The 12,500-nt window shown below is 48.7% G+C and overlaps 1 protein-coding gene across 2 annotated transcripts in view; it reads left to right on the forward strand.

The window, feature by feature from the left end:
* Positions 1–12,500, forward strand: part of LOC122262922 (Adenylate cyclase 3) — a 278,836-nt gene that overhangs the window by 152,901 nt on the left and 113,435 nt on the right. For both annotated transcript variants that reach the window (XM_086547495.1, XM_086547494.1), the window contains exon 4: positions 5,752–5,870. In XM_086547495.1, coding sequence (XP_086403621.1) covers positions 5,752–5,870 — 119 coding nt within the window. The remainder of the gene's footprint in view (positions 1–5,751; positions 5,871–12,500) is intronic.

Below are 12,500 nucleotides of genomic sequence, written 5' to 3' on the forward strand. Positions count from 1 at the left end.
CTCGGCTAAAACACGTCTCCTTCCTCCCTTTTGGAACTTCATCGCCGCCCTTCGAGGCTGGAACGACGCCAGGATTCCGTCGGCGCGGGTTATTGGGTCCAGAGGCTTGCTTGAGGTTTCCAGGGCGGGCGGCGACGGAGAGAGAGAGAGAGTGGTGTCATGGGTTACTAACTCTTCTTGGTTTGTTCAGATCACCTTACAAATAATTTGATGGGACAAGAATGGGTGACTCTTAACAGAGCAAGGACAAAGTTAGGGAAAACCAAGGACAATCTCCACCAATGGGGACTTAACACCAGCCCCGACTGTCCATGTGGAGAAACCCAAACACATCCTCCGGGAATGCCTGTTGGGTCCTCACTGCTCCGATTTAGATCTTAAGGAAGCAAGCAATACCGCCATACAATGGGTAAGATTTTGGTGCAATAAGATATGATGATGATGACTGGATGAAACGGGAAAACAAGCGGTCAGCTGTATGGGTTTTATTTATGTAAGTAGGATACAACATGGCTAGATAAAGGATTCAATTTCATAACAGCGATGACACGCGAGGGACTTTGACTTCGTCCGGCCCTACCCCATCCCGGGATAAAGCCGATAAACCCGCAGAGTTCACTAGGTCTGGCCCGTGAAAGGCAGAAGGCAGACTTGAGTAGGGAGTGTGTCCCGATTGGCGGTCGCTGGCGAACTGAACCTTGATAGACGGCTTTGCTTGTGGTCAGCTGTCTTGACCTCAGTTAGCCAGCCAAAGTAGATAAAAGGGTCACGGAGGATATGTGCCTACGTCACCAGCGTGGCATGGGTAGCCTTGTGCCGTCATCTTGAAACTGGGACATGTGAGAGTTGATATTCTGTTTTATTGTTTGTTATAAGCAGAGTCTTCTTCCTATTGAAAATCCTCTTCTTCTTCTTTCTTCTTCCTTCTCGTGCTGATCCTCTACTTGTCCTTCATCTTCTTCCTATTCGTCCTCTTCTTCCTTCTTTTCTTCTCTATGTTGTTGTCTTCCTCTCCGTCTTTTTCTTTTGCTTTCTTTACCTTTTTATTGCACCCCTCCCCCTTCTCCCTTTTCCTCTCTCTCTCTCTCTCTCTCTCTCTCTCTCTCTCTCTCTCTCTCTCTCTCTCTCTCTCTCTCTCTCTCTCTCTCTCTCTCTCTCTCTCTCTCTCTCTCTCTCTCTCTCTCTCTCTCTCTCTCTTGCTCTGTCTCTCTCGCTGCGACCTGAATGGCACATACGCGACCGAAGGAAACCCATTTCACGTGTTCACTTCCTATCCCCTTTTCTCCTCCTTTTCCTTCCGTCTTTCCGCTCCCCTTTTTCTTCCCCTTACCGCTCCCCTTCTTCCCCCGTATTTTCCCCTCTAATTCCCTTTCCGTTCCCGTCTCCTCCGGCGATCACGTGCTGAGACGAGGAGCCAGCTCCCCTCTGACAGCCCCCCTCCTCCCGTCTATCGCCTTCTTTTGCTTTTATTTCTCATTCTCTGCTTTTGTTTTCTACTCCTGTGTGGCTGTCTGTTCTCCTTTTCTCCTTCTGTCTCTCTCTCTCTCTATCTCTCGCACTCACTCAATTACTCTCTCTCTCTCTCTCTCTCTCTCTCTCTCTGTGTGTGTGTGTGTGTGTGTGTGTGTGTGTGTGTGTGTGTGTGTGTGTGTGTGTCTCCGTCTTTCGTTGTTTTTATCTCTATCCTCTCCCTCTTTCTGTTTTATATATAGTACTTTATTTTACGTATTCACTTCCCCATCCTTACCGTCTTGTCACTTTTCCCTCCTTCCTTATCTTCCTCACCTCCCCGTCGTTTTCCTTCTCCCTTTACTCATCAGTTAAATTTCCTCTCCCTCCTCCCTTTCTTCCTCTCCATCTCCTCCTTCCCTCCTTCAGTCTTTCCCTCCCCCTCTACTCTCCCACACCTATCATGTGATTAATCGTTATCATGAATTTCATCCCTATTGTCATACTCATCTCATTCTATATCTTTCTTTTATTTTCCCTTTCTTTTTCTCTCTGATTTTTATCTTCTTGTTATCTTATCGCCTTGTCTTATGTTCTTGTTTGCTTCATTCGATTCTATCTCGCCTTCTTTTACTGACTGAGGTTGTTGACCGCAGCACCTCGGAATAGCTTCTTGCATGCACTCTTGCAATGAACTGTCTGCAACAAACAAAATAACTTCCAGCCTGATGCACGACGGGTCCCTATACTTTGGCCGCGTAACCATGTTTGTCGCTTCCCTCGCCCTTCCTGAGGGATAGAGGGGGTGAGAAGAGGAGGGCGTGAGGGATGCTGGGAGAGCGAAGGATATGCGGTGGGTGGGGGGGGGGGGGAAGCTGCTAGGTAGAAGAGGGAGAAGGGGGTTTTATCAGCAAGGAGGGGGAGCTGGAGGAGGGGGGAACTGGATGAGGAGGGAGAAAGGGAGGGGGAGCTGGAGGAGGAGGGAGAAAGGGAGGGGGGATCTGGAGGAGGAGGGAGAAAGGGAGGGGGGATCTGGGAGAGGAGTCATAAAGGGAGGGGGGGGCTGTAGGAGGAGGGAGAAAGGGAGGGGGGAGCTGGAGGAGGAGGGAGAAAGGGAGGGGGGACCTGGAGGAGGAAGAAGAAATGGAGGGGGGATCTGGAAGAGGAGTCAGAAAAGGAGGAGGGAGAAAGGGAGGGGAAAGCTGGGGGAGGAGGGAGAAAGGAAGGGGAGATCTGGAAGAGGAGTCATAAAAGGAGGGGAAAGCTGGAGGAGGAGGGAGAAAGGAAGGGGAGATCTGGAAGAGGAATCAGAAAAGGAGGAGGGAGAAAGGGAGGGGGGAACTGGAGGAGGAGGGAGAAAGGGAGGGGGGATCTGGAAGAGGAGTCAGAAAGGGAGGAGGGAGAAAGGGAGGGGGGAACTGGAGGAGGAGGGAGAAAGGGAGGGGAGATCTGGAAGAGGAGTCATAAAAGGAGGGGAAAGCTGGAGGAGGAGGGAGAAAGGAAGGGGAGATCTGGAAGAGGAGTCAGAAAGGGAGGAGGGAGAAAGGGAGGTGGGAGCTGGAGGAGGAGGGAGAAAGGGAGGGGGGATCTGGAAGAGGAGTCAGAAAGGGAGGAGGGAGAAAGGGAGGTGGGAGCTGGAGGAGGAGGGAGAAAGGGAGGGGGGATCTGGAAGAGGAGTCAGAAAGGGAGGGGAGAGCTGGAGGAGGAGGGAGAAAGGGAGGAGGGAGCAAAGGTGATCTTAGAGAAAGAGGGAGGGAGAGGGGCTGAATGAAGGGGAGAGAGGGATGTATTAGCAGGAGGTGGGAGCGGGAGGCCGAGAAGCAGAGAGGGAGGCTTATGATGGAGGGAAAGAGAAGGGAGAACGAGGTCTAGGTGGAGGGGGGAGAGCAGGGGCTGGATGGAGGAGGATGGGGGGGTTAGAGGGACTGGAATGAGGAGGGATAAAGAGGGGTGGGCTCGGGACAGGGAGGAGAGTGTTAGGAGGGAGGTTGGGGGGGAGGGGAGGGGGTCACGAGCCGGAAGTGGGATTGCAAACCTCTGTCGTTTTTTCCTCTTCCGGATTTTCTTTCAGGAGGGAGAGGGGAGGGGGGGGAGGTGAAGGGAACGGAGGTAAGGTAGGATGGGATTTGGGGAAGGGAGATGGGGGAGGGGGGGAGGGACCGAGTGAGGAGGGAAACGTATGGATAAGACAGACCAGGTAAATCAATTGATAAGAAAATTATATGAAAAGATAGCGAAGGAGAGAGGAGGAGCGGAGACAATGAAAAATGATTTGCAGACAGATGAAGTGAAGAAAAGGAATGCAGGATCGAGAGAGAGAGAGAGAGAGAGAGAGAGAGAGAGAGAGACTTCCGTTTTCCAACAAACATATATTTCCACCTAAACTCTAAACGACCCTCGGACTTGCAGAACACCAAGAAAACAAAAACAACAACAAAATCTTTTCATAGCCCTCCATTTTTCTCCCTCCCTCCCTCCCCTCCCCCTTACCCCCACCCCACCATCATTAACTTTTATCCCTGTTTACACTTCCTTGATAACCCCGAAGCCGCATTGAATCCTTGCTTCTTGTTTCCGGGATTCAGAGGTCTTGTTTACATTGAGGCGGTCGCGCTTCTTTAGGATTCCCTTGTTTGCTCGAATCTATCCTCCTTTATGCAACATTTCTTACCCGCCTCCATGCAACCCCTCCCCCGTACCCCTCAGCCCTTGCCGCTGACGTATTGTGTCCATTTTTATCTTCTTATTTTTCTTTCTTCTCTGTTGTTGTTGTTTTTTCACTTCATATACGTAGCGTGAAATGTATATTTTTTCTTCTTCCTTTTTTGGGTTATGGTGTTTACCCGCAAGGTCACCAGTCCCCCGGAATTTATTGGCTTCTTACAGAAATCCTGGGGTTTGGAACCATTGGCTTAATGACCTTGGCATGTGCCGCTGGTTGATAGCCAATAAATCCAACAAAGAAAAAGAAAAAATCCTGTCGGGTATCCCAAGCTTTAGTTATTATTTTTAACTATTTTCTTTCTCTGTTTGTCTCTCTTTCCCCATGGCAATGTGAATGGTGAAAGAGAGACAGAGACAGAAAATAGTCAAAAATAATAAATAAAGTATAGGATAACTTCAACAGATTTGCTTCTTGCTGCGCAATGAAACTGTCAGAGAAGAAATCAGCCAAGTGGAATCGTTTGATCAAAAGAGAGTTTGTGAGAGACAGAGAGTGAGAGGGGGAAATGAAGAGGGATTTGCACAAGCACACTCATACACTCCCACACTTCGTCGCTCTTGATTTTTCTCTCTTTCTCTTTCTCTTGATTTCTCTCTCTCTCTCTCTCTCTCTTTCTCTCTCTTTCCCTTTCTCTCTCTCCCCTCTCTCTCTCTTTCTCTTTTTTTCTCTCTCTTTCTCCCTCTCCACACCTTTTTTATCCCAGCACTGACGCCCACATCTCGTAAATTAAACTCACATCCTCTCACATCTCAACCGAGTCCTCCCGTAGCCTTAAGCCTTCCTCTCGTTGCAAAGGAACCTGGGTTGGCCATTACGGAACCTGGATTTTCATGGACATTCTGTGCAATATGTCTGGATGGCTCATGCAACAGGGGTTCTTTAGTGTGGGTTTGCCATTAGCTTTTTCTGTGGGGTTCCTTTCGCTATATGGAACTGTATTAGGATTATTATTGTTGCTGTTGTTATTATTTTTCTATTATTGTTATAGTATCACTGTTAATGTTATTCTTATTATCATCCTTGCTGATATTGTTCTTATTATTGGTATCATTATTACTATTATTATTACTACCAATATTATTACAATAATTATTATTATGATTATCATCGTTATTATTATGGTTATTGTTATTGTTATTATCATCATTATCGTTATTACAATTATTATTATCATTATTATTGTTGTTGGTATTATTGTTATTGTTATTATTATCATTATTATAACTATCCTTCTTGTCCGGTTATAACATGATACAAGACAAACTCAAATCAAAATTATTAGACTATTTATCTCTACTCATCTGTCCTACCATATTTATATGACTTTACTGCCTTTGCAATGCCTTTTTAGTTATACCATCTCCTCTTCCTCCTCCTCCTCCTCCGTTTCCACCCTTCCCCCTGTCCCCCTCCTCCCCCTCCCTCTCTCCCAGACTCCTTCATAAGACCGAAAATCCTTCTCCTCCCCTCCCCTCTCCTCCCCTCCCCTCCCCTTCCCTCTCCACCATCCATTGTCTGAGGCCTTCTTCCGCCCCGACAAGAGTTCGCATTAAAGGATTCCGCTTATCCTCCCACAGGAGCGGCTGCTGCTGTCTGTCCTGCCGAAGCACGTGGCGGAGACGATGCGGCAGGACCTCGGTCGCGGAGGAGACGGCCAGTTCAAGAAGATCTACATGAGTCGCCACGAGAACGTCAGGTGAGTCCTTCTAGGGGAGCCCTTCTAGGGGAGCCCTTCTAGGGGAGCCCTTCTAGGGGAGACCTTCTAGGGGAGCCCTTCTTGGGGAGACCTTCTAGGGGAACCCTTCTAGGGGAGCCCTTCTAAGGGAACCCTTCTAGGGGAGCCCTTCTTGGAGAACCCTTCTAGGGGAGCCCTTCTAGGGGAGCCCTTCTAGGGGAGCCCTTCTAGGGGAACCCTTCTAGGGAAGCCCTTCTAGGGGAACCCTTCTAGGGGAGCCCTTCTAGGGGAGCCCTTCTTGGAGAACCCTTCTAGGGGAGCCCTTCTTGGGGAGCCTTTCTAGGGGAGACCTTCTAGGGGAGCCCTTCTAGGGGAGGCCTTCTAGGGGAGACATTCTAGGGGAACCTTTCTAGGGGAGACCTTCTAGGGGAGCCCTTCTTGGGGAGCCCTTCTAGGGGAACCCTTCTAGGGGACCCCTTCTAGGGGAGCCCTTCTTGGGGAGCCCTTCTTGGGGAGCCTTTCTAGGGGAACCCTTCTAGGGGAGCCCTTCTTGGGGAGCCCTTCTTGGGGAACCCTTCTTGGGGAACCCTTCTAGGGGAGCCCTTCTAGGGGAGCCCTTCTAGGGGAACCCTTCTAGGGGAGCCCTTCTAGGGGAGCCCTTCTAGGGGAGCCCTTCTTGGGGAGCCCTTCTAGGGGAGCCTTTCTAGGGGAACCCTTCTAGGGGAACCCTTCTAGGGGAGCCCTTCTAGGGGAACCCTTTTAGGGGAACCCTTCTAGGGGAGCCCTTCTTGGGGAGCCTTTCTAGGGGAGACCTTCTAGGGGAACCCTTCTTGGGGAACCCTTCTTGGGGAGCCCTTCTTGGGGAGCCCTTCTAGGGGAGCCCTTCTAGGGGAGACCTTCTAGGGGAGCCCTTCTAGGGGAGCCCTTCTAGGGGAGACCTTCTAGGGGAGCACTTCTTGGGGAACCCTTCTAGGGGAGACCTTCTTGGGGAGCCTTTCTAGGGGAGACCTTCTAGGGGAACCCTTCTTGGGGAGCCCTTCTAGGGGAGCCCTTCTTGGGGAGCCCTTCTAGGGGAGCCCTTCTTGGGGAGCCCTTCTAGGGGAGCCCTTCTAGGGGAGCCCTTCTAGGGGAGCCCTTCTTGGGGAGCCCTTCTAGGGGAGCCCTTCTAGGGGAGACCTTCTAGGGGAGCCCTTCTTGGGGAGCCCTTCTTGGGGAGCCCTTCTAGGGGAGCCCTTCTAGGGGAGACCTTCTAGGGGAGCCCTTCTTGGGGAGCCCTTCTAGGGGAGCCCTTCTTGGGGAGCCCTTCTAGGGGAGCCCTTCTAGGGGAGCCCTTCTAGGGGAGCCCTTCTTGGGGAGCCCTTCTTGGGGAGCCTTTCTAGGGGAACCCTTCTAGGGGAGCCCTTCTTGGGGAACCCTTCTTGGGGAACCCTTCTAGGGGAGACCTTCTAGGGGAGCCCTTCTTGGGGAACCCCTCTTGGGGAGCCCTTCTTGGGGAACCCTTCTAGGGGAGACCTTCTAGGGGAGCCCTTCTTGGGGAACCCTTCTAGGGGAGCCCTTCTTGGGGAACCCTTCTAGGGGAACCCTTCTAGGGGAGCCCTTCTTGGGGAACCCTTCTTGGGGAACCCTTCTAGGGGAGCCCTTCTTGGGGAACCCTTCTTGGGGAACCCTTCTAGGGGAGACCTTCTAGGGGAGCCCTTCTTGGGGAACCCTTCTAGGGGAGCCCTTCTAGGGGAACCCTTCTAGGGGAGCCCTTCTTGGGGAACCCTTCTAGGGGAGCCCTTCTAGGGGAGCCCTTCTAGGGGAGCCCTTCTTGGGGAGCCCTTCTTGGGGAACCCTTCTAGGGGAACCCTTCTTGGGGAACCCTTCTAGGGGAGCCCTTCTTGGGGAGCCTTTCTAGGGGAACCCTTCTTGGGGAACCCTTCTAGGGGAGCCTTTCTAGGGGAGACCTTCTAGGGGAGACCTTCTAGGGGAACCCTTCTTGGGGAACCCTTCTAGGGGAGCCCTTCTTGGGGAGCCTTTCTAGGGGAACCCTTCTAGGGGAGCCCTTCTAGGGAAGCCCTTCTTGAGGAGCCTTTCTAGGGGAGACCTTCTAGGGGAACCCTTCTAGGGGAGCCCTTCTAAGGGAGCCCTTCTAGGGGAGCCCTTCTAGGGGAGACCTAGGGGAACCCTTCTAGGGGAGCCCTTCTAGGGGAGCCCTTCTTGGGGAACCCTTCTTGGGGAGACCTTCTAGGGGAACCCTTCTAGGGGAACCCTTCTTGGGGAGCCTTTCTAGGGGAGACCTTCTAGGGGAGACCTTCTAGGGGAGCCCTTCTTGGGGAACCCTTCTAGGGGAACCCTTCTTGGGGAACCCTTCTAGGGGAGACCTTCTAGGGGAATCCTTCTTGGGGAACCCTTCTTGGGGAACCCTTCTTGGGGAACCCTTCTAGGGGAGACCTTCTAGGGGAACCCTTCTTGGGGAGACCTTCTAGGGGAGCCCTTCTTGGGGAACCCTTCTTGGGGAACCCTTCTAGGGGAGACCTTCTAGGGGAGCCCTTCTTGGGGAACCCTTCTTGGGGAACCCTTCTAGGGGAGACCTTCTAGGGGAACCCTTCTTGGGGAACCCTTCTAGGGGAGACCTTCTAGGGGAACCCTTCTAGGGGAGACCTTCTAGGGGAGCCCTTCTTGGGGAATCCTTCTAGGGGAACCCTTCTAGGGGAGACCTTCTAGGGGAGCCCTTCTTGGGGAACCCTTCTTGGGGAACCCTTCTAGGGGAACCCTTCTTGGGGAACCCTTCTAGGTGAGACCTTCTAGGGGAGACCTTCTAGGGGAACCCTTCTAGGGGAGCCCTTCTAGGGGAGACCTTCTAGGGGAACCCTTCTTGGGGAGCCCTTCTTGGGGAACCCTTCTAGGGGAACCCTTCTTGGGGAGCCTTTCTAGGGGAGACCTTCTAGGGGAGGCCTTCTAGGGAACCCTTCTAGGGGAGCCTTTCTAGGGGAACCCTTCTAGGGGAGACCTTCTAGGGGAACCCTTCTAGGGGAGCCCTTCTAGGGGAGCCCTTCTTGGGGAGCCTTTCTAGGGGAGACCTTCTAGGGGAACCCTTTTAGGGGAGCCCTTCTTGGGGAACCCTTCTAAGGGGAACCCTTCTAGGGGAGCCCTTCTTGGGGAACCCTTCTAGGGGAGCCCTTCTAGGGGAGACCTTCTAGGGGAGCCCTTCTAGGGGAGCCCTTCTTGGGGAACCCTTCTAGGGGAGACCTTCTAGGGGAGCCCTTCTAGGGGAGCCCTTCTAGGGGAACCCTTCTAGGGGAACCCTTCTAGGGGAGCCCTTCTAGGGGAACCCTTCTAGGGGAGCCCTTTTAGGGGAGCCCTTCTAGGGGAACCCTTCTAGGGGAGCCCTTCTTGGGGAACCCTTTTAGGGGAGCCCTTCTTGGGGAGACCTTCTAGGGGAGCCCTTCTAGGGGAACCCTTCTAGGGGAACCCTTCTAGGGGAGCCCTTCTAGGGGAGCCCTTCTTGGGGAAGCCTTGGGGTAGTCTTTCAGTCTTTCTCTCTTTTTCTTTCTCTTCTTTTCTCTTTTTTTTTTTTCTCTCTCTCTCTTTCTCTTATTTCCTCTCTCTTTTTCTTCTTCTTCTCTCTCTCTCTCTATCTTTTTCTTCTCTCTATCTATCTCTATCTTTCTATTTTTTCTCTTTCTGTCTCTTTCTCTCTCTCTCTCTCTCTCTCTCTCTCTCTCTCTCTCTCTCTCTCTCTCTCTCTCTCTCTCTCTCTCTCTCTCTCTCTCTCTCTCTCTCTTTTCTCTCTTACTAGGGAGATGAAAAAGAACGAGGAGGAGGAGGGAGGGGAAGGGAAGCAAGAGAGAAGGAGGAGACCGAGGAAGAGGGGAAAAGGGAGGGGAAGAAATAGAGAAAAAGGAAGTAAAGTACAGAGGGGAAAGAGAGTAGAGGAAAGAGAGAGAGAGAAAAGAACGAAAGGAAAAAGAGGGAGATAAGGAAAAAAAAATATGTAAAAAAAAGGAGAAGACAAAAAACAAAAATTAAGAAAGACAGAAAGAGAGAAAAAAAACATAAAGGATTAATAATAAGAGAGAAAGAGATAAAGAAAGACATACAAGCGAGGCAAGGTGGGCGAGGCGAGTGAGCGACGGAGGCGGAGGTTCGGTGTCGCTCCGACTGTCATGAGATTGGAGGTGATGAGAAGCTGCTTTGTCCGCGAGGGGGGGTGGGGGTGAGGGTGGAAGAGGGGAGGGGAAGGGAAGGGGGAGGGAAAAAGAGTGTATTGATTTATTCATTTCGTTTAGGTTTCCAGTTTTTTTTTTTCTTTCTTTTTTAAACTTTTCTGATTTGGTTCTCTCTCTTACTTTCTCTCTTTTTTTTTCTTTCTCTCTCTCTCTCTCTCTCTCTCTCTCTCTCTCTCTCTCTCTCTCTCTCTCTCTCTCTCTCTCTCTCTCTATATATAATATGTATATATATATATTATATATATATATATATATATATATATTATATATTTATATATACATATATATATACATATATATATATATATATATATATATGTACATATATATGTACATATGTATATCTATATATATATATGCATATATATGTATATATATATGTATTTATATATATATAGATATGTATATATATATGTATATATATATATACATATATATATATATATACATATGTACATATATATGTACATATATATATATATATATATATATATATATATAATATATATATATATATATATATATATATATATATATATATAAATATATATATAATATATATATATATATATATATATATATAATATATATATATATATATGTACATATATATGTACATATATATGTACATTTATATGTACATATGTATATATATATATATATAATATATATATATATATATATATATATGTATATATATATATATATATATATATATATATATATATATATATATATATATTTATATATTTCATTGCTGTGTAATATTGCGGCAACGAGAAAGTTGAGCCAAAAAGTAGTTTAATCACGGTCATGTTATTTAAGTTTGTTTAATCAGCACTTTAAAGAGGATAAGATATTAGATCCTATTAAAGACTTTTAAGTGGTACAAAGTATGGGAAAGTTCGTAAAAATTATCCCATGGCTGATTGGTGATTGGTTTAATGAGCCATTGCTATTCGATTGTGAGAAGATTTCGACAGTGACGTTTCATGTTGTAGTTGTTGCTTTTGTTGCAATTTGCAATGAGAGTCGTTGTTTAGGTAGGGAATTAGGAACTGTGTTAATTAACTGTTAACTGAAAGGTTCTTTTTCCCTGGTGGCTGGATGGTGCGTGAAACATGTTAATGGTTAATGTATGTGTGTGGAGAGAGAGAGAGAGAGAGAGAGAGAGAGAGAGAGAGAGAGAGAGAGAGAGAGAGAGAGAGAGAGAGAGAGAGAGAGAGAGGTTAATGGTTAATGTGTGTGTGTGCTGAGAAAGAGAAAGAGAGAGAGAGAGGTTAATGGTTAACGTGTGTGTGTGCTGAGAGAGAGAAAGAGAGAGAGAGAGAGAGAGAGAGAGAGAGAGAGAGAGAGAGAGAGAGAGAGAGAGAGAGAGAGAGAGAAAGTGACTGAGAGAAGGGTTCACACATGAGTACTTTCCGGATGTACACTACAGTGTACTCTCTTTCTCCATACACGCGATGTTAATATATCCCTCTGCGGAATAATCATCAAAATAGTAATATCTTCGGAGGAGCTCCTTCATTAGCGTATTATCCTTATCCATAGAGTAAGTAATCGAACCTATCGAAGAGGAAGAAGGAGGGAGTGAAGATGGAGAAGAGATAGATAGAAGGGAATAAGAAGAAGAAGAAGAAGAAGAAGAAAAATGTTATCATATGTTTCTGCGTTCGTGAATATGGTGACTCCGTGCCTGTCTCTGCCGTCGGGTTAATACAGCGGTATCTTGCCGGCCTCACATCTCGTGGTCGGCAGACTGAGCCCCACTATCGCCTGGCGGTCATCGCCGTGGCTGGGCATCACGGTGGGTAAGGACTAAGTTCAGATCGAGTCAGCACTCGTTGGCACATTCTTTCACGAGTTGGCATACGCTGACACAGGCGGGTTCGCCTCGGTGCACATAAGCCCGGCGAAGCATCTGCTCCACAAAGTTAGCTTATCCTTATGTGTCCGACTCGGTGTCTTTGTGACTGCCTGTGTGGCGGTCGAACGAAAGAGAGGAGGAGGAGGAGGAGGAGGAAGAAGATTAAGAAGAGGAGGAGGAGAAGGAAGAAGAAGAAGAAGAAGAGGAAGCGGAGAAGGGGATTGGATGAGGAAGAGGAAGAGGATAAAGAGGTGGAGAAGAAAAAGAAGTAGAAATTGAAGACGGAGAATGAGGAGAAGGAAAAAGATGGAAAGGGCAAAAAGGAAAAGATGAAGAGGAGGAGGAGGAGAAAACGTAAGAAAAAGAAGAAGGAATATGAGAAAGAGAGAAGGAGAAGAAGAAGGATAAAGTGGAGGGAGAGAAGAGAAAGAGGAAAGCGAAGGAGCAAAGGAATCTGTTTATAGGCAGAGGTGTGTAATCTCGGCAGGGAGTGGGGATGGGAAGGGGAGGGGGAAAGAGGGGTCAGGGAAAGACGGAGCCACAGAGGAGAAGCCGCGAAGGACCTCTGCTTTA

This window comes from Penaeus japonicus, unplaced genomic scaffold (genome assembly GCF_977035675.1).
Source record: "Penaeus japonicus unplaced genomic scaffold, GWHDUDI00000001_assembly GWHDUDI00000019, whole genome shotgun sequence".
NCBI lineage: Eukaryota > Metazoa > Arthropoda > Malacostraca > Decapoda > Penaeidae > Penaeus > Penaeus japonicus.